We start from the raw sequence: 22910 nt of genomic DNA, 5'->3' as shown, positions 1-22910 counted from the left end.
TCGGGGTATGGATGAACAGATGGATGGATGGGCGGATGGATGGGTGGATGGATGGAAGGATAGACGGATGGATGGATGGATGGTTGGATGGATGGACAGATTGAGGAAAGGATAGACAGATAGACACATTAATGGATGGATGATGGATTGACAGATGATAGAAGGATTGATGGATGGACAGATGGATGGCTGGAAAGATGGATGAATGGATTGACGGATAGATGTAAGGATGTGCATATGGATGGATGCATGGATGGATGGATGGGTGAATGAACTGAGGGAAGATTGGACAGATGGGTGGATGGACAGGTGTTAGATGGATTGATGAACGGATAGATGGATGAATGATAGATGGATGGAAGGAAGGAGGGATGACTGACAGATGGAGGATAGAAGGATTGCTGGACGGGTAAATAAATAATAGAAGGATGGACAGACAGATGGGTGGGCGGATGGATAGATGGATGGATGGATGGATGGATGAAAGGATGGACAGACAGACAGGTGGGAGGACAGATGGACTAATAGATGCAAGGAAGGATAGATGGAAGGATGGATGAAAAGATGGACAGATGGATGAAAGGCTGGACAGGCAGATGTGTGGATGGACAGATGGACAGCGGATGGACTGGCGGAAGGATGGATATAGGGGGTATGGATGAACAGATGGATGGATGAATGGACTGGATGGTTGACTGGATGGATGGATGGAATGATGCGTGGACGGATGGACAGACAGACAGACAGGTGGGAAGATGGACAGACAGATGGATGGATGGTGGATGGAAGTATGGATGGATAGATGAATGAATGATGGCTCAAAGGACAGACAGATGAATGGATGGAAAGAAGGGCAGATGGATGGATGATGGATGGAAGTATGGATGGATAGATGAATGAATGATGGCTGGAAGGACAGACAAATGAATGGATGGAAAGAAGGGCGGATGGATGGATGATGGATGGATGGATGGATGGATGGATGGATGGACGGACGGACGGATGAATGAATGGAAGGATGGACAGACAATTGGGTGAATGGATGGATGGACAGATAGGTGAATAGATGGATAGATTGATGATGGATGGACAGACAGGTGAATTAATGGATGGATGAATGGATGGATGAACATATGGTTAGATAGATGGATGAACGGATAAATGGATGGATGGATAGGTGGATGGAAGAAAGGATGGATGGATGGAGAGACAGACGGGGGGATGGAAGGCTTGATGAATCGGTAAATGGATGGATGATGGATGGACATGAATGGATGAAGTGAAGTGAAGTTAAGTGAATTACATTTATATAGCGCTTTTTCTCAAGTGATTCAAAGCGCTTTACATAGTGAAACCCAATATCTAAGTTACATTTAAACCAGTGTGGGTGGGACTGGGAGCAGGTGGGTAAAGTGTCTTGCCCAAGGACACAACGGCAGTGACTAGGATGGCGGAAGCGGGGATTGAACCTGCAACCCTCAAGTTGCTGGCACGGCTGCTCTACTAACCGAGCTATACCGCTATACAAGATGGGTAGGTAGTTGGATGGATGATGGATGGACAAATGAATGGATGAAGGGATGGACCGACAAACAGGTGGGTGGACAAATGGACGGGCAGATGGACTGGTGGAAAGATCGATAGATGATGGATGGAGTATGGATGAACCGATAGATGGATGAATGGATGGACTGATGAATGATGGAAGTATGGATGGTGGATGCATGGAATGATGGGTGGATGGATGGATGAATGGACAGATAGATGGATGAATGGACAGATAGATGGATGAATGAATGATGGATGGACAAATGAATGGATGAAAGGATGGACGGACAGACGGATGAATGGATGGAAGAAAGGATGGACAGATGGTGAATGGAAGGATGGACCGATGGATGAAGGGATGGAAGGGTGGACGGAGGGATGCAAGTGTCCTGCTTCAGTGACTGTAATGAAACGATGCACTCACCCCAGCTGGTAAATTCCCATTTCATCTCCACATAGAAATCCTGGGCCTGCAGAGAACAGATGATGCAACCACTGGTAATGTCAAAGCCATTGATAGAAACATACAATTGGCAAAACAATGACTACAAAGACGGTGAATGGGTAGAAAACAATGGAGAGTGAATAGACTTAACAATGCCTGCCAAAGGAGGTGAGGCTGGCACAGAAAGCTGCTAGTGTATGATGTGCAATAAATAATAGCACATGATGGACAGATAATGATGTGGGTGAGAGCAGTGGAGGCGTGACATTTGCAAGTGTATGCTTGAGTGCACGTTGTGTAAGTATGGGGGCTTGCTGTCAACCACATGAGTATGGAAGAGTGTCTACACCGGGGACTGTTACACAAGCACATACTGTATGTGAGAGCTTGGCTGCATGTCCATCTGTTGTTTCAACATTGTAATATACATTTCTTATCTCATAATAATAATTATAAATGCAAATTTCAAGGACAACTCTTAATTTGTGACGGGCAAATAGATTTACCAATACTTGCTCATTTACATATTATAAAGCATCTGGCATGCCAGAGAATAAGAAGACACAGCAGAAGGAATCTGTTAATTGGTTGTGGGCCTGACTGTGGTTAATGAATGTCAACGAAGTAGGAATAATTAATTCTAAATAAAATATGTTGATAGACTGCCTGAAACTTGTTTACGATCTTCTAAATAGGGTTTTAACATTATGAGGGCCCTCTAAAGATGAAATAACACCCACATAGTCACCTTTACACTCATTTAATCAAAAACATAGTAATGGTCCTTGAGGCTGAGCCAATCAGCGGCCACAATACCGAACAGTGGGCTCTGATTGGTTTGCGCTCATTTACTGTGGTATTGATATTGTTAGTTCATTTAGCCATTTCTATGCTTGAAAATGCAATTTTCGACTAAGATTCTGTAGAATATGCTATAAAAAGAAATCTGCGATTGAGTGACACAGCACCCATGTGTAGTGACTAGCGGCAAATCTAGTGAATCGAGTGCAGCCCCTCCCCCATCTATAAACCCCTCATGCTCAGGTTTTTTTATGCAACGTAAAAAAACTAATGACAAAAAGAAGCAGAAGATGACATTTAATTTGTAGTTCCAAACATATGAGTGTGGTAATCAAACAAAGCAATTCAAGGTGTCCTGATCAAAGTTAAAGTTAAAGCACCACTGATAGTCACACACACACACTAGCTGTGATGAAATTAACCTCTGTATTTGATCCCATTCCCTTGTTCACCCCCTGGGAGGTGAGGGGAGCAGTGAGCAGCAGCGGTGGTCGCGCTCAGGAATCATTTTGGTGATGTAACCCCCAATTCCAACCATTTATGCTGAGTGCCAAGCAGGGAGGTTATAGGTCCCATTTTTATAGTCTTTGGTATGACTCGGCCGGGGTTTCAACTCACGACCTACTGATTTCAGAGCGGACAATCCAACCAAGGCCACTGAGCAGCTATCATTATCTAATCTGATACCGGCAAAAAAAAAAACAAGTGTCAGCTCGCATCTAAAATCTCAGATATAAGCTCCTGCAGTCCTGCAGTGTGTTTATTAGCCAATTAACAGCTAAATGTCCTCCAATAACCACACAAGGTTTGTCTTTTCCTGTGTTTCTGTGAACTCATTTACAAAAAATGTAAACATGGTTGACTATAGGCTACTAGGGGCTAGTACCCAATCAACAGCTAGGCACACAATAGCTAGAAATATGAAATGTGTCCTTAATTGAACATTATTGCTGTCTAAAACATGACAAATGGCAAATAATTATTAGAGATGTCCGATAATGGCTTTTTTGCCGATATCCGATATTCCGATATTGTCCAACACTTGATTACCGATTCCGATATCAACCGATATATCAAGTCGTGGAATTAACACATTATTATGCCTAATTTTGTTGTGATGCCCCGCTGGATGCATTAAACAATGTAACAAGGTTTTCCAAAATAAATCAACTCAAGTTATGGGAAAAAATGCCAACATGGCACTGCCATATTTATTATTGAAGCCCCAAAGTGCATTATTTTTTTTAACATGCCTCAAAACAGCAGCTTGGAATTTGGGACATGCTCTCCCTGAGAGACCATTAGGAGGTTGAGGTGGGCGGGGTTGAGGTGGGGTGGGGTAGGGGGTAGCGGGGGTGTATATTGTAGCGTCCCGGAAGAGTTAGTGCTGCATGGGGTTCTGGGTATTTGTTCTGTTGTGTTTATGTTGTGTTACGGTGCAGATGTTCTCCCGAAATGTGTTTGTCATTGTTGTTTGGTGTGGATTCACAGTGTGGCGCATATTTGTAACAGTGTTAAAGTTGTTTATACAGCCACCCTCAGTGTGACCTGTATGGCTGTTGACCAAGTATGAATCGCATTCACTTGTGTGTGTGAAAAGATATTATGTGATTGGGCCGGCACGCAACGGCAGTGCCTTTAAGGTTTATTGGTGCTCTGTACTTCTCCCTATGTCCGTCTACACAGCTGCGTTTTAAAAAGTCATACATTTTACTTTTTGAAACCGATACCGATAATTTTGAAACCGATACCGATAATTTCCGATATTACATTTTAAAGCATTTATCGGCCGATAATATCGGCAGTCCGATATTATCGGACATCCCTAATAATTATAGTTGCATATTACTTACAGAGATACAAAGTAACCAAGGGAGAAGCCTATTACAAAGTATCCAGTAACAAACGTGTCCCCATCATTAAACTTATTAATTATTGTGACCAGTAGGTGTCGCCAAATAAGAAATTAACACTCCATTTTAAAAGCATAAATCTGTCATGAATTTAGTGTTTTTGATACTTATCATTGTTCTTTGAGTAAGTTCACTTGATAAAGCCTTTTTTAACATTCACGCTACAAAATAATTAAAGTATTTACAAACCCCGTTTCCATATGAGTTGGGAAATTGTGTTGGATGTAAATATAAACGGAATACAATGATTTGCAAATCCTTTTCAACCCATATTTAATTGAATGCACTACAAAGACAAGATATTTGATGTTCAAACTCATAAACTTTTATTTTTTTTTGCAAATAATAATTAACTTAGAATTTCATGGCTGCAACACGTGCCAAAGTAGTTGGGAAAGGGCTTGTTCACCACTGTGTTACATGGCCTTTCCTTTTAACAACACTCAGTAAACGTTTGGGAACTGAGGAGACACATTTTTAAGCTTCTCAGGTGGAATTCTTTCCCATTCTTGCTTGATGTACAGCTTAAGTTGTTCAACAGTCCGGGGGTCTCCGTTGTGGTATTTTAGGCTTCATAATGCGCCACACATTTTCAATGGGAGACAGGTCTGGACTACAGGCAGGCCAGTCTAGTACCCGCACTCTTTTACTATGAAGCCACGTTGATGTAACACGTGGCTTGGCATTGTCTTGCTGAAATAAGCAGGGGCGTCTATGGTAACGTTGCTTGGATGGCAACATATGTTGCTGCAAAACCTGTATGTACCTTTCAGCATCAATGGCGCCTTCACAGATGTGTAAGGTACCCATGTCTTCGGGCAGTAATACACCTCCATACCATCACAGATGCTGGCTTTTCAACTTTGCGCCTATAACAATCCGGATGGTTCTTTTCCTCTTTGGTCCGGAGGACACGACGTCCACAGTTTCCAAAAACTATTTGAAATGTGGACTCGTCAGACCACAGAACACTTTTCCACTTTGTATCAGTCCATCTTAGATGAGCTCAGGCCCAGCAAAGCCGACGGCGTTTCTGGGTGTTGTTGATAAATGGTTTTCGCCTTGCATAGGAGAGTTTTAACTTGCACTTACAGATGTAGCCACCAACTGTAGTTACTGACAGTGGGTTTCTAAAGTGTTCCTGAGCCCATGTTGTGATATCCTTTACACACTGAAGTCGCTTGTTGATGCAGTACAGCCTGAGGGATCTAAGGTCACGGGCTTAGCTGCTTACGTGCAGTGATTTCTCCAGATTCTCTGAACCCTTTGATGATATTACGGACCGTAGATGATGAAATCCCTAAATTCCTTCCAATAGCTGGTTGAGAAAGGTTTTTCTTAAACTGTTGAACAATTTGCTCACGCATTTGTTGACAAAGTGGTAACCCTCGCCCCATCCTTGTTTGTGAATGACTGAGCATTTCATGGAATCTACTTTTATACCCAATCATGGCACCCACCTGTTCCCAATTAGCCTGCACACCTGTGGGATGTTCCAAATAAGTGTTTGATGAGCATTCCTCAACTTTATCAGTATTTATTGCCACCTTTCCCAACTTCTTTGTCACGTGTTGCTGGCATCAAAATCTAAAGTTAATGATCATTTGCAAAAAAAAAAAAATGTTTATCAGTTTGAACATCAAATATGTTGTCTTTGTAGCATATTCAACTGAATATGGGTTGAAAATGATTTGCAAATCATTGTATTCCATTTATATTTACATCTAACACAATTTCCCAACTCATATGGAAACAGGGTTTGTACTATGGTTCGTGCTGATATCGTATTGGATTAATATCGTAACGGCCAATACTCAAAGGGCCAATATCGGTATTCAGGACACTCTTCATTTTTGGTTTGTTGTTTGAAACTAGTTTCATGTTTTTTTGCAACAAATTCAATGATTACATCATCAGACCACCCGACTAATAGATTTCAGTCCTGCGGAAAACGCTGACTAGTGGTGGCCTAACACCTTGGCACAGCATTGTATGGAACATACGGCATTTGTAGTCATTTGTGTTCTGCAGTGAATGAGAGCAGCCTGACCTGGAATGTCATCCTTTTCCATCAGTGCAAGCCTCAAGGCATCGCTAATCTACATACAATTGCTCCTTCTCTTTGTCAAAGGGCAAAGAACGTGTTTGATATTCAAACCCATCCCTATAGTCAAATAGTGCGCTTGATCTTGAAACCCCCGACACAATCATGAAGGACTTCCTATCAAATGTAGATAAAAAAAAGTTAAACCTTTGCAAGAAGAAGATCAGCTGGTTGGGAAGAAACGATGCGAGAGAAAAAAAGATACCAGATGAACAAGGGGCTCATAGCAGAGAAGGAAATCTGTTCTCTTGTGTGATGATGGCTGGAATCCAGTCTGACAGAAAGGAGGGAATGTTCCGGATAAAATCGATGATTTGTTCCTTATTATGCACCAGCTGACCACCGTGTTAGCACCACATGGCCACTTATGGTTCCTTACATGAACATCCTGGTGTACCTAATGACATCACAATGTTTATGTAACGTTGTACTGTAAAAACGAAGAGTTACATTTATTTATATCAGCACTATATTTATTTATCTGTAATCTAATGCTAACTGTTTGCAAAGAAACGCATTCACCAACCCAACATTAGCACTAGTGACATTTGACTCCCTTTCACCAATCGAAAGGGGGCCTGGTAGTCACATGACCGCACCCAAACTACACAATGTAAAATTGAGATGACGTCAGACAAGGTGATGTCAATACCTTACAAAGAAAAATAACAAGTGTATCGTCTGTGTCAGTAGAAATGTTCACATTTCAGCCTACAAGAATTCCACACCTAACTAGAGTGTGGAGGGGGGCGTGGTCTGCGGGCCTGCCGCGAAGCGGAGTGTGTAAGGACCGGCCTCGAAGACAGCGGCAGGTGAGTAGATTGCCCAGCTGGGGCTGGAAATCTAATCACCTGTCGCCTTTACTAGCAGCAGCCGTACCGAGACACGTGGTTGGAGTTGAAGCTGGAGCCAAGAGCAGAGACACGCCGGACTGAAAAGTCTTGAATATATATTGCTGGAAAGCAAACCATACTTGTGTGTGACAAATAAAAGACTTGCTCCAAGAAGATCTGTCGGCATCAGAAGAACCCACCACACTCGGAGACTTCCACAGAGAGAAAACATGTTGCTGTAAATTGTAGATTATTTTTTTGGTTTTAGCTGTGCATATGCTAACATTTGCCCTGTGATAACATCATAAGTGACTGTAAAATGTGCATATTTTGCAGCACATGCAGTTGTATTGTCTCTCACACACACTCACAACAGCTACTGTTGGAGTTCAAGCACTGTTGAAAATTAGTTGCTGTTTTGGGTTGGGCTCTCTGGGTGGCTGGGGCCATACTCTGGCTCCCGCACATAGTGAGAGTCAAATATATTGTACATACAAATACACATATATACTCACATACACACAATTATTCATACATATGCACAAACATAGGTACCTACGCTCCCGCATACATACACAAATACAGTACATACCCACACACTCAAAGTTCGTACATCCACACGCACATTCACTGTACAAACATACATATGCACAAACTGTACATATACAAGTACATATACATACATACACTCATGCATATAATCACGTTTTATCAAACATACATTAACGTTGCTGCCCTGCGGGAAACTGGGTAACACATGGCACACAGACAAAGCTTAACCTATTGTTACTATAACAATCTACAAGGTTAATATAGCTAGCTTCTCTTTCTTCCCCTCCATTTATCTGCTTTCTTTTGTATTTCAAGTTATCATTACATATATGTATTGTTGCATTTGAACACCTGTATTGTTGATAAAAGAGGTAATTATTGTTATTGTTCATTATCAATAGTGCTATTTCTATTGGTATTTGTATTGCTCCATTTGTAGTGTAATAATGTTCTTTGTCATTTCTGTATTATTATTTATTTCACTAACTGCTTCTTTGCTATCACTTTTACCATCATATTTGTACATATCCTATTTGCTGATGTTGTTCTGTTGTTGTTATTGTTATGTTTGCTGTTGTTGTTGTTGTTGTCTCTCTGTCTTATCCCCCTCTTGTCCCCACAATTTCCCCCTCTGTCTTCCTTTTTTTTCTCATTGTATCCCCTCCTGCTCTGGCCTGGCTACACCAAATAATAATATAAACACATTTAACAAGAGCAGTATCCCACACTTCTCTTTTGTAAAGTAAATGTGTACAGTGAAGTGAATTATATAGCGCTTTTCTCTAGTGACTCAAAGCGCTTTTACATAGTGAAACCCAATATCTAAGTTACATTTAAACCAGGGTGGGTGGTACTGGGAGAAGGTGGGTAAATGTCTTGCCCAAGGACACAACGGCAGTGACTGATGGCGGAAGCGGGGATTGAACCTGGAACCCTCAAGGTACTGGCACGGCCACTCTACCAACCGAGGTATACAGCCGATATGTCATCTACATCAACAATATGATTTGCCTAAGTAGCTGGCAATAAATAAATAAATAATAATAATAATAAGACATTTATTGATTATATCAATAAGTTACTCATCAGTTTGTCAGTACTTGAGTATTTATTTCCAATGAATACTTACTAGGGATGTCCGATTATGGCTTTTTGCCGATATCCGATATTCCGATATTGTCCAACTCTTTAATTACCGATACCGATATCAACCAATATATGCAGTCGTGGAATTAACACATTATTATGCCTATTTTGGACAACCAGGCATGGTGAAGATAAGGTACTTTTTTTTTAAATTAATAAAATAAGATAATTAAATTAAAAACATTTTCTTGAATAAAAAAGAAAGTAAAACAATATAAAAACAGTTACATAGAATTTAGTAATTAATGAAAATGAGTAAAATTAACTGTTAAAGGTTAATACTATTAGTGGACCAGCAGCACGCACAATCATGTGTGCTTACGAACTGCATCCCTTGCAGACTGTATTGATATATATTGATGTATAATGTAGGAACCAGAATATTAATAACAGAAAGAAACAAGCCTTTTTTTGTGAAAGAGTGTGAATGAGTGTAAATGGGAGAGGGAGTTTTTTTGGGTTGGTGCACTAATTGTAAGTGTATCTTGTGTTTTTTATGTTGATTTAATTAAAAAAAAAAAACAACAACAAAAAAAACCGATACCGATAATAAAAAAACTGATACCGATCATTTCCGATAATACATTTTAACGCATTTATCGGCCGATATTATCGGACATCTCTAATACTTACTCAAGTAATTATTATGATGACTACTATTTACCTGAGTCATATTACTCTAAAGCAATTATTTTCTGTCACGCCCCACCCGAGGGGCCCTCATTTTTTTACACCCCCCTGAAATGTATTTATCTTTATGTCAAGATAGTTACTTACGAACACTAAAGATTCTATTAAGCTATTGCCTCTCACGCCCCTTTCCCCCGGCACCTCATGGCGCCCCACTATTTAAGAAGCATTGCATTAAAGGGGCAATTTGGAACTTGCTCACAGTAAAAATTTTGTAGGGGACATCATTTTTTCACGCCACCCCAAAGAGCATACTTGCCAACCCTCCCGAATTTTCCGGGAGACTCCCGAAATTCAGCGCCTCTCCCGAAAACCTCCCGGGACAAATATTCTCCCGAAAATCTCCCGATTTTCAGCCGGAGCTGGAGGCCACGCCCCCTCCAGCTCCATGCGGACCTGAGTGAGGACAGCCTTTTTCAAGACGGCAGGACAACAGGGTGACAAGAACTAAATCATCCATACTAGAGATAAATTGTATTATTATGTTTATCTTACCTAAAAATAAATATATTTATTAATAAAAAAAAATAAAAAAACGAAATACATTTTTAATATATTTTACTATATATTTTTATTTGTATTTTTTCTGACTCCTTATTACATCCAGCCATAGAATTATACATTAAAATAAACATATTTGAAATAATTAATTTTAAATTATCATAATAATTCATTTAAAATGACCATATTTAATTATTAAAATAATTGCTTGTTTATCAACAACTTTAGCATTTTATTCATTACATTTTGAAGCTCTCAGAAGCCAAGTTATGTTATATTCCTTAGTATTTATTTATGCAAGTTTGAAGTATCAATTATCTAAACACAGTTTTGTAGATATATATATATATATATATATATATATATATACATACGGTATATATATAAATATATATATATACACACACATATATATATATATATATATATATATACACACACACATATATATATATATATATATATATGTATATGTATGAAATACTTCACTTGGTGAATTCTAGCTGTCAATATACTCCTCCCCTCTTAACCACGCCCCCAACCACACCCCGCCCCACCCCTGACCATGCCCCCCACCCCCCACCTCCCGAAATCAGAGGTTTCAAGGTTGGCAAGTATGCCAAAGAGAATGTTTATTTATTTATCGGTATGTGTCAACATATACGCTATTACGCTACTGCCCGCCCCACTGTTTGAGAAGCACTGCTCTAAAGTAACAGTACTCTTACTTGAGTATAATTTGTGGCTACTCAGCACTTGACACTCGGTAAAATTCAACAAATCCTCCACGGGAGTTAAGTAAAAATAGAATAACAAGCAGCGATGAGTGTTGCTGCATCTGACTGCATCCCCCAAGTCTAATAAGTTATTCATGTTTTTAAAAAAAGCTAGGAATATATATTTTTAACAGAAAATAAATATGTAAAACTGAAATAAATGCATTATTTAGATTAATGCGCCACTGCTTGCACGCCTATCATGTGTGTTGAGTCAATGTGTGCGTGAAACGTGCGTGTTTGTGTGAAATCCCACTTGGCGCAGTCGTTCCAGCAGGACGGGGATGCCCGCCAATCTCTTAGCGGTCCTCTGGTAGTCACGGTAACGCAACACCAGACGCACCAGCTCCGGATCTCTGGTACTGACGGCCTCCTGGAGAACTGAGAGAGAGAGAGAGAGAGAGAGAGAGAGAGAGAGAGAGAAGGAAGGGTAAAGCAGAGCCAATCACTCAGGCCTCATCTAAAATTGATGTACATGAGGAATTTAAGGCGGCAGTCAGAAACGGAAGTAGGTCAAAGGAAAACCCTGTGTAATAAATTTGCGCATTGTTGGCCCCCGGCCATCAGGTAACTACTTTTCTGCAAATCTTACAGGCTGTTTTACACCTACAATACTGACAGAACATGTTCTATTTGTTAAACTCCTATATTAATCAGTGCTGTCAAACAATGTATTTCAAAAATCAGATTAACCACATTATTGATTAACCTTAGTAAATGACTTCCTTGCATAATTTTATATAAAAAGGACCCAAATATTTTGACACAAATACAATTTTATTGTTAGAATGTCATACACAAACTGTTAGAATAATTATGTATAAGTTATCACACAACTCTTATGCTTAAAGGCCGTTGCTATAGTTATTATCAATTGTGCTGAAGTTGTACTTTTCTATCTGTGCAAAGGCCATACTTGCCAACCTTGAGACCTCCGATTTCGGGAGGTGGGGGGCGTGGTCGGGGTGGGGCGGGGGCGCGGCTAAGAGGGGAGGAGTATATTTACAGCTAGAATTCACCAAGTCAAGTATTTCATATATATATATATATATATATAATAAAATAAATATATATATATGTATATATATAGCTAGAATTCACTGAAAGTGAAGTATTTTATATATATATATATATATATATATATATATATATATATATATATATCAATCTATCTATCTATCAAGAGCGACAGAGACAGTGCACAGTGCATGTGGATCACATGTTACCATGGCGAGAAAACATGGAGAGACTGCCAGTTATCTAGTCTCCACCAGTTGCAGAAAATGTGCCATCAGTACAACTGGACAGTGCTGTTTCAGTTCCATCACCAGGACCATCAGTGAGTCAGACACAAACTAGTCTCATCATTGAACCAGATTCGAGGGGTTCATCAGAACCCAGATCACCCACAACAAAAACCCCACCAGTGATCCGCAGGTACCCAGAAAGGTTTCGAGTACCACCAAAAAAACTGAATCTCTGAAGACAGTATAAAAATCTGTGTTAAAGATGTACAAATACTGTTCGTATAATAAGCATGTTATTGTTTACAAATGAGGATTAAGAGTTCAGTACTAAAAAAAAAAAAAGAATGTGGCTTAAGTACAGTTTTTTAATTGAGCTGCTGCATTTTTTGGTTGGGTTGTTTATTTCTTTTGAGTAACTTCTACAATTCTAAAAGGGGAGGAATGTAATAGAGTGATCTATGTTTGTCTGTTGCCATCTCCTGGTGAATGTTGGCTATAGCGTACTGGGGTTACTTTTTGGTTTGCCAACGATTTACGTGGTGTTGCGCACCTGACGTCAAGTGTGTGAGTCTGTTCTGAAGTCTACAGTAAAGTACTTCATCACCTCGCCTGTTTATTGCCTCCAACTCAATATATTACAACAACATTGCTCCATGCAGACCCTCCAGGTCCGCATAGAGCTGGAGGGGGCGTGGCCTCCAGGTCCGCCTGAATTTCGGGAAATTTTCGGGAGAAAGTAGAACCTTACTTTACTTTTGAGCGCCTTCTTCTTGCTTTGTTGGCATGGAAAATAGTAACATTACCTATAAGCAATCTGGCTGAGTCCAATTGCTTGCGCCGGTGTTGAGTCTGCAACCGGACATAACGTCACGTGCAACAAGTTATCGGAATATGGCACAGGTTGAATTCACATGAATCGGTGCCCTGCAGTACCGAAGGACTTTGGCCGGTACCTATAAAAGTACCGAAATCAGTACCCATCCTTAATAGCAACCCAGGCCGTGTTTCAGGTAACCATCTGTGGTTAAGATAAAGGAGCATGTGCGGTCAAAATAAACTGAGTGAGTAATCTGTGTTTATACATAATTAATGCAATATTTTTTGTGATTAATCATATTTATTAAGGCTTTAACTTTGACAGCCCTAATAATAAATACATTGCCACAAATAATTAAAATTATTTTTTCACTTCTATTTTTATAATTTCCCCTTGTGTTTATCAGAGTATGTAAACAATTAGTATAATGACCATAGTGTCAGTTAACTATCTCTATCTGTGTTTGCTAGACTACACTGCAACATTTAAACAGGCCGTCACTGAAAAAGCATCACAATTACTTCAAAAACAATAAAAATTGCCTTCTGTGCCTTTACAAGCTTATTGTTTACCCGTTATGTTGCACAATTCACATGGGGATGGATAATGGCAACATAAATACCAAATTAAAAATAATAATAATGATGTTACAGTGGTATATTTATGTGAAAATAATACATTTAATACACTATACTAGTGTTGTCCCGATACCAATATTTTGGTACCGGTACCAAAAATATTTTCGATACTTTTCTAAATAAAAAGGACCACAAAAAATTGCATTACTGGCTTTATTTTAACATATGTTTCTTATTGCAAGTTTGTCCTTAAATAGAATAATGAACATACTAGACAATTTGTCTTTTAGTATTACATAAGCAAACAAAGGCTCCTAATTTAGCTGCTGACATATGCGGTAACATATTGTGTCATTTTCCATTCTATTATTTTGTCAACATTATTAAGGACAAGTGGTAGAAAATGAATTATTAATCTACTTGTTCATTTACTGTTAATATCTGCTTACTTTCTCTTTTAACATGTTCTATCTACACTTCTGTTAAAATGTAATAATCACTTATTCTTCTGTTGTTTGGATTATTTACATTAGGTTTGGATGATACCACAAATTTGGGTATCAATCCGATACCAAGTCGTTCCAGGATCATACATTGGGCATATTCAAAGTCCTCATGTCTCCAGGGACATATTTCCTGAGTTTATAAACATAATATACATTTTAAAAAAACAAAAGAAGATGTTGTGATGCCAAAAAATATCAATGTAATCATAGAAGTATCGACTAGATACGTGCCTGTACTTGGTATCATTACAGTGGATGATAGGTGTAGATCCACCAATGGCGTTTGTTTACATTTCGACGCCGGTGAGCTATGGTGTGTAGTGAAGCATGTTTAGCTATTCCTCGTCCTGCAGGGATGATACTTGTAAGAAACTTACTTTATTTGTCGCCATGGAGATGAGGATTAGTGATTTAGAAGTAGCTAAAACACTGCCGACTGGGGCTGGACTTTAGCTGCTAGCTAGCTAGCCATGTATTAAAGCACCTCTTTCGGCGGGCGTTTCAGTGTTATAACTTTACCTTTATCGTTAGTTTTTAAGCCAAAATGTGTCCGTTCTCCCTTTTCTGCTTGTAAGTACTCCGTGACCGAACATGCTCCTCTGCTCGTAAAGCAGCAATGACGCGACGTGACGACGACGGGTACTTTTCAGAGGCGGTATAGTACCGAATATGATTCATTAGTATCGCGGTACCATACTAATACCGGTATACCGTACAACCCTACACTATATTATAGCAGCAGCACTTCTAGTGGCAAATTATAATGTCAACCAATATGACATATTACATTATATATTGAGGAAACTATTTTCTGGTGTACTGTTTTCAATGAAACAGCACGTATAGTATGTAAACATAAAGGCCTTCTCAGTACCGACCAAACAAAAATTAATATTAGTCACAAGTTTCTCTATTTAGTAATCTGAAAGTGCCGTATTCCTTGGAGAACCACAGGTCAGTTCATCACAAGGTGATACGTCACATTTGCATGAGGCTTGCTAACGATTGCTGATTAAATACATTGACAGTCCACAGGATGACAGGGGATTTGCACACATTGACATTCAGTCAATGACTGTAAAGTTTTGAGCAGATGAGAGACAATGAAAATAGATTTCCGGAGAACTGAAGATGAAATAGAATTGAATGGAACGCTTATGAAACGACGTGGTCGCATCGTGATGCGGGTGTGGTTCTCCCAAGGATGCAGACGGCTTCGGACACAGCTTGCAGGTAGGAAAATGATTTATTTAAAATATAAATCATTCGATGAACAAACAAAAGACGTGCAAATAGCAAAAGGCAAAAACAAAAGGACTAGCGTGGGAGCTAGCAGGCAAAATGGCATAGCGTGAAAAGCTAGCGGGAATCAAAGTTGTCGTCATCAGTTGTGTAAGAACAAACTAGGAAGCCAGACCGAGTGAGGCCAGAGCAAAGACTAAATAGCCCTCTGATTAGTGCCCGGGCAACAGGTGCGCGTCCCGAACACTAACCAGAGGCAGGTGAATGTAATCAGTTGACATGGCAACTGAACACAAACAAAATCAAGGTGCTGAAAACATGTGACTCAAACATAAACAAACTATGATCCGGGCAGCGGATCGTAACAGCTTAATTGTCATCAATCATGACAGCGTGATGAAAATACCAACGGTTACTCTGTGAGGTGCAGTTGAAATACAATAAACACAATAAATAAGATGTTAAAAATAAATACATAAAACACTGTACTCGTACAAACAGAGCGGTGCAACAGTAAAAAACAGTGTAAGCTATTGATACAGATTCAATATCCTCAGGGCCCTAGGACAAGGGTCGGCAACCCAAAATGTTGAAGGAGCCATATTGGACCACAAATACAAAAACAAATCTGTCTGGAGCCGCAAAAAATCCAAAGTCATATTACATACAGATGGTGTGTACATCCATCCATCCATTTCCTACCGCTTATGTGTCATGAGATATAAATCGATTTAAGAGGACTTAAAGGAAACTAAATGACCTCAAATATACCTACAAATGAGGCATAATGATGCAATATGTACATATAGCTAGCCTAAATAACATGTTAGCATCGATTCATGCAGTGACCAAATATGTCTGATTAGCCCTTCACACAAGTCAATAACATCAACAAAACTCACCATTGTGCATTCATGCACAGCGTAAAAAGTTTGGTGGACAAAATGAGACAGAAAAAGAAGTGGCATAAAACACGTCCTAGATGGTCGGAGAAAGTTATACATGTAAACAAACTAAGGTGAGTTCAAGGACCGCCAAAATTAGTAGGACAAAACGGCGCTCGCCAAATATTTGAATCAGTGAAGCATGTTTAATACAAACAGTGTGATTTATAACAATTAGGGAGGTTTGTGTCATGTTTGTCCTCCTACAGAAGCCATATTAAAACAAAAAATATATTTTTTTCCCCTCATCTTTTTCCATTTTTCATACATTTTTGAAAAAGCTCCAGGGAGCCAATAGGGCGGCGCTATATGCGGCTCTAGAGCCGCGGGTTGCCGACCCCAGCCCTAGGATAAAAAATTGTTTTAACTGTGTTTGTCCTGCTTTTTTGTGTTACTGACAGAGGTGGGACCAAGTCATTGCTTTGCAAGTCACAAGTAAGTCTCAAGTCTTTACCCTCAAGTCTCGAGTCAAGTCCCGAGTCAAGACAGGGCAAGTCCGAGTCAAGTCCAAAGTCAAGACTGGAAAGTCTCAAGTCAAGTCCCAAGTCCTGCATTTTGAGTTTCGAGTCCTTTCAAGTTATTTAACCACAGACTAATATATTTACACAGATTGTGTATGCTTTTAAAACGCTGTATTTATTTATTAAAACAAGTGCATTTGAAATTGCAGGGAAAAAGATAGTGCTGACATTGCACTTCAAAATAGCACAATTAACCAGTCATTTTAAACATGTAACTCATTCCTTTACAGAATAAACACATTTGAAAAAAAACAAGTGCAACTGTACTTATTTGCACAAAAGTGTTAACATTGTATTTCCATGGCATATTGCATTGTAACTAGTTCCACAGCAGTTTCTATCCTGTTCTTACCTTATCTCATTGATCTCATCTCATACTGTATGTGTGTTTATGTGTGCGTACACATGAAAAACATAACAAATATATGAACATAACAATGAACAGAGTTGTACTTTTTAGATGTCAGGACCCTATGCAATATGTACACATTCTTAATATAGTATACATTTTAACTGACCTTTATTTGACTATGTTTGTCTTTTTGTAGGTGGCTAAAATACGCGGTGCTGCTGACTGCCGTCTAACGTTACGTTACTGTGTGTGATACATTGACTAACGTAACGTTATGTATAGGTACCTCATGAAACCCTGCTTAAAAAAAAAATCACTTGACAAAAAGTATGAATAAGGTAGCAAACTGCAGTGGACGCAACAGATTGCCGTGTTTGCAATGACGTTATAACCATAGACATCTTATAAGTAGACGCAGCATTGGTTGCTGTGACGTGAGCAATTTGGTCGCCATCTTGAAGTGCTGATGAGGAGCCGGCGAGCAGCCGAAACTGACAGGTGACAGGTAGAAAACAAAGATGGTGGTGTTCAGCGTTTTCCTGCTCAAATGAGCGGACTGTTGAAAATAGGAATCGGGGGATTACTTTTCACAAGTGAGATTTAACATTAACGTACTATTGGTTGTATTTTATGAAAATAATATTACCACACAGTTGAGAAGGATCAAAGATCTTCAATATTTGTATGTGAAAATCACAAAGAAATCTTCTGGGGGAGGATGACGCCCCTACAGGGGTTTGGTTTACAAACTTTCAGCCCCACCTAAAACAAAATTCACCAGCCGCCACTGATTATGATGCATTCTCATTTTAGGCAAAGTATAAGACAATACTTTCTTAACAGTATAATTGTAACCAGGAATCAGTCTTCAAGTAACAATATTCAAATACTAACATTGTTGGGTTAAACAGAATTTGGTTTTATTCTGAATCCAGTGAAACAGATTGGTGGTTTTAGCTGATATGAAGACTTTCAGGTGTTTATATATGTTTAAGTATTTGGCAGACGCTTTTATCCAAAGCGACTTACATAAAATAATACATATAAAACAATCACTGCAAACATTATCATTTAAGGGAAGAATGTAATAGAAAATATCAATACAAAGTGTCAAGACAGAATAAACTCTCTGCTGCTGAAGCAACAGAGATGCAGTCTATAGGTCCCTAAGATATATAGATATCTAATGTATTCATACATTGTTTATGTAGGATACACACATATGTATATATAACCTAATCATATTGTTTCTTCAATTTAAAAATAGATTACCGTTTTTTTCCCCCTTCTCTGGGATTATATTCCCAGTTTTGATCTCGGACGTCTGGTCACTTATAGCGTATAAGAATATTATATTACTGTTAAGCAAACTATGAATAATAAAACACGCCAAAACATGTGTCTGTTATCATAGCTACACGTATGACAAAAAAGGGGGTGAAAATCAGTGGTATTCAGTGAGGTAAAATGAATTAAATGCGCTGACAGTTCATTGCTCCTGCCAAATTAATTGCACTGAGTGGAGCGGATCACCACTCCAAGATGGCGGCCACGCGCCTCGTCTGCGCCAGTAGGCAGTAGCGCTCTATGCTGCGTCTACTTATAAGATGTCTATGGTTATAACGTTAGCAGTGAGTTTGCAGCCTCACTGATTTAACTACACAGCAAATAAAAGTCACGTTACTTAGCCAATAAACGTTATCTTACATTCAAAACTTACCCTTCTTTGTGCAACTTCAAATGTCGAACGAAGTTGGAAGTTGTTGCGTCTCCGTCTGTAATATTCGAACTGCATGATTTGCATACCGCAATTCGTTTTTTGTTGACCAAGTCGTAGTTTTTATACCCGATCGAAACCAACTTTAACATAATTGTTTATCACTGGCACGTTGTTGGACAACTCTTGTTCATTGGTTGTCCTGCAATTTGATTGGATGAATGCTGTGTGATGAAAACAACGTAAATCTAATTTGATTGGCTGTTGTACTGACAGCACACCAGCTGATAGGAATAACACGCTGATAGACAGACGAAGAAAATGAAAAATACGGAGCGCTCCCAAATAACTTTTTAAGCTTTGGATTTTGGGGAAAGTGGCAAGTCATGTCAAGTCATGTCAAGTCAAAAGGCTCAAGTCCAAGTGAAGTCACAAGTCATTGATGTTAAAGTCTAAGTCGAGTTGCAAGTCTCTTCACATTTTGTCAAGTCGAGTCTAAAGTCATCAAATTCATGACTCGAGTCTGACTCAAGTCATGTGACTCGAGTCCACACCTCTGGTTACTGAAATATTGGCTCTTATGGTAGCAGGTTGAACAAGTGCTGGCCAGGGTGAGAGCTGTCTGCCAAAACTTTCGAGATCGAGCAATGTCCTCTCGGGAGGGTGGAGGTCGGCAGGTAATCTTCTAAGCTGTCTTGGTCACCCTCTACAGGGCCTTCCTGTCTTCTGCTGAGCAGGTAGGAAACCACACAGTTTCGCAGTACATTAGCACTTTCTTTACAGTAGCCCGATACAAAGATATCTGCAGTTTCTCTTCAAGTTGGTTCCTCCGTAGCACACAAAGGAAGTGGAGTCTCTGCTGTGCCTTTTTGACCAGTGCTGAAGTATTGGCAGTCCATGTGAGGTCCTCCGAGAATTAAGTTCCCAGGAACTTAAAGGAGCCCACAGTCTCCCCTCCATTTACTACAAACCCCGTTTCCATATGAGTTGGGAAATTGTGTTAGATGTAAATATAAACGGAATACAATGATTTGCAAATCCTTTTCAACCCATATTCAATCGACAAAGATAAGATATTTGATGTTCAAACTCATAAACTTTATTATTTTTTGCAAATAATAATTAACTTAGAATTTCATGGCTGCAACACGTGCCAAAGTAGTTGGGAAAGGGCATGTTCACCACTGTGTTACATGGCTTTTTCTTTTAACAACACTCAGTAAACGTTTGGGAACTGAGGAGACACATTTTTAAGCTTCTCAGGTGGAATTCTTTCCCATTCTTGCTTGATGTACAGCTTAAGTTGTTCAACAGTCCGGGGGTCTCCGTTGTGGTATTTTAGGCTTCATAATGCGCCACACATTTTCAATGGGAGACAGGTCTGGACTACAGGCAGGCCAGTCTAGTAGCCGCACTCTTTTACTATGAACACGTGGCTTGGCATTGTCTTGCTGAAATAAGCAGGGGCGTCCATGGTAACGTTGCTTGGATGGCAACGTATGTTGCTCCAAAACCTGTATGTACCTTTCAGCATTAATGGCGCCTTCACAGATGTGTAAGTTACCCATGTCTTGGGCACTAATACACCCCCATACCATCACAGATGCTGGCTTTTCAACTTTGCGCCTATAACAATCCGGATGGTTCTTTTCCTCTTTGGTCCGGAGGACACGACGTCCACAGTGTCCAAAACAATTTGAAATGTGGACTCGTCAGACCACAGAACACTTTTCCACTTTGTATCAGTCCATCTTAGATGAGCTCAGGCCCAGCGAAGCCTACGGCGTTTCTGGGTGTTGTTGATAAACGGTTTTCGCCTTGCATAGGAGAGTTTTATTTTGCACTTACAGATGTAGCGACCAACTGTAGTTACTGACAGTGGGTTTCTGAAGTGTTCCTGAGCCCATGTGGTGATATCCTTTACACACTGATGTCGCTTGTTGATGCGGTACAGCCTGAGGAATCGAAGGTCACTGGCTTAGCTGCTTACGTGCAGTGATTTCTCCAGATTCTCTGAACCCTTTGATGATATTACGGACCGTAGATGGTGAAATCCCTAAATTCCTTGCAATAGCTGGTTGACAAAGGTTTTTCTTAAACTGTTCAACAATTTGCTCACGCATTTGTTGACAAAGTGGTGACCCTCGCCCCATCCTTGTTTGTGAATGACTGAGCATTTCATGGAATCTACTTTTATACCCAATCATGGCACCCACCTGTTCCCAATTTACCTGTTCACCTGTGGGATGTTCCAAATAAGTGTTTGATGAGCATTCCTCAACTTGCCACCTTTCCCAACTTCTTTGTCATGTGTTGCTGGCATCAAATTCTAAAGTTAATGATTATTTGCACAAAAAATTTTTTTTTATCAGTTTGAACATGAAATATGTTGTCTTTGAAGCATATTCAACTGAATATGGGTTTAAAATGATTTGCAAATCTTTGTATTCCGTTTATATTTACATCTAATACAATTTCCTAACTCATTTGGAAACGGGGTTTGTACATACTTTGATTATTTTGTGGAGCATGTTCTTCTCTCTGTCTCCTAAACTCAATGACCATCTCATTGGTCTTTGTTGTGTTCAGCCTCAGGTTGTACTTATTGCGCCACCTTGCCATCACCCTCCGTCATCAGGCCCACCACTGTGGTGTCGTCGGCGAACTTGATGAAGGTGTTCAAGAGATGAATGGGGACACAGTCATACAGTGCTGAGTGACGGTGGAGGAGCATAGTTGGACCCACCTTGACCTGGTCAGGATTTTTTTTTAATCCAGGAACAGATAAAGAGGGTGTAGACCCAGGAAACTCGGCTTTTTTACTAAGATGTCGAGGACGAAGGTATTGAACGGTGTGCTGCAGTCGACGAACAGTATCCTGACATAGGTATTCGAGAGTTCTAGATGTTCCACAGCTGAGCGAAGAGCAGTGGCGATGGCGTCCTCTGTGGACCGATTTGGCCTGTATGCAAATTGGTTTGGAGCAAAGTTCTGGGGGAGGCAGGTTTTGATATATTGGAGAACAAACCTTTCAAAACACTTCATCACCACAGACGTCAGGGCCACTGGTCTGTAATCTAAGTCTTTTATGGCTGTCCTCTTGGGGACTGGGATGACAGTGGCTGCCTTAAAACAGGGCGGGACTTGGGCTTGTGCCGGGGATGAATTAAATAGTCCTGTCAGTACTCCTGCCAGCTGGTCTGCACAGTCCCGAAGCACCTTGCCCAGTGTGCCATCTGGCCCAGCCGATTTACGCAGGTTTATACTTTCAGTGCCCACCTCACACTGGTGTTCTTGGAAGACGACCAGTTGAGGACTAGAGGGTAAGATGGGCATTTGCGGTGTGGCTGGTATGGGTGACTCGAAACTGGCTAAGAAGGGATTTAGTTACTACGCTAACGAATTAAGCTGAAATCATTTGTGGTAATATAAAGTCAATTAATTGATAACATCATGAGCTCTGTTTAAACTAGGATGCAGAATGCACTCAAATTTACGGATGTAGAACAGAAAATCAAATTAATAATTTTGTTGCATTCCAGAATTAAGTTTAACATTATAATCCATACATGATTGTTACATATTTCACAAATATTATGATTAACAATTCACAATTATTCGCAATTATGAACCTTATGTACGCATTATGGGCCTGATCTACTAAAATCTAAACAGCA

General features: G+C 39.8%; 1 protein-coding gene across 3 annotated transcripts in view; it reads right to left on the bottom strand.

The window, feature by feature from the left end:
- Positions 1-22910, bottom strand: part of ankrd13b (ankyrin repeat domain 13B) — a 157119-nt gene that overhangs the window by 40845 nt on the left and 93364 nt on the right. For 2 of the 3 annotated variants that reach the window (XR_009810570.1, XM_061925624.1), the window contains 2 exons: positions 11566-11690; positions 1973-2018 (listed from right to left, as the gene is read on the bottom strand). Coding sequence is in view for 2 of the 3 variants with exons in the window: in XM_061925624.1 (XP_061781608.1) it covers positions 1973-2018; positions 11566-11690 (171 nt within the window). In the remaining variant the exon portion in view is untranslated. The remainder of the gene's footprint in view (positions 1-1972; positions 2019-11565; positions 11691-22910) is intronic. The other variant, XM_061925625.1, reaches the window with a different exon arrangement.

The sequence above is a fragment of the Nerophis lumbriciformis genome, linkage group LG30, assembly GCF_033978685.3.
Source record: "Nerophis lumbriciformis linkage group LG30, RoL_Nlum_v2.1, whole genome shotgun sequence".
In the NCBI taxonomy this organism is placed as follows: Eukaryota; Metazoa; Chordata; class Actinopteri; order Syngnathiformes; family Syngnathidae; genus Nerophis; species Nerophis lumbriciformis.
Note: the sequence above shows the minus strand (reverse complement) of the source record. Positions and strands in the feature narration are given on the sequence as shown.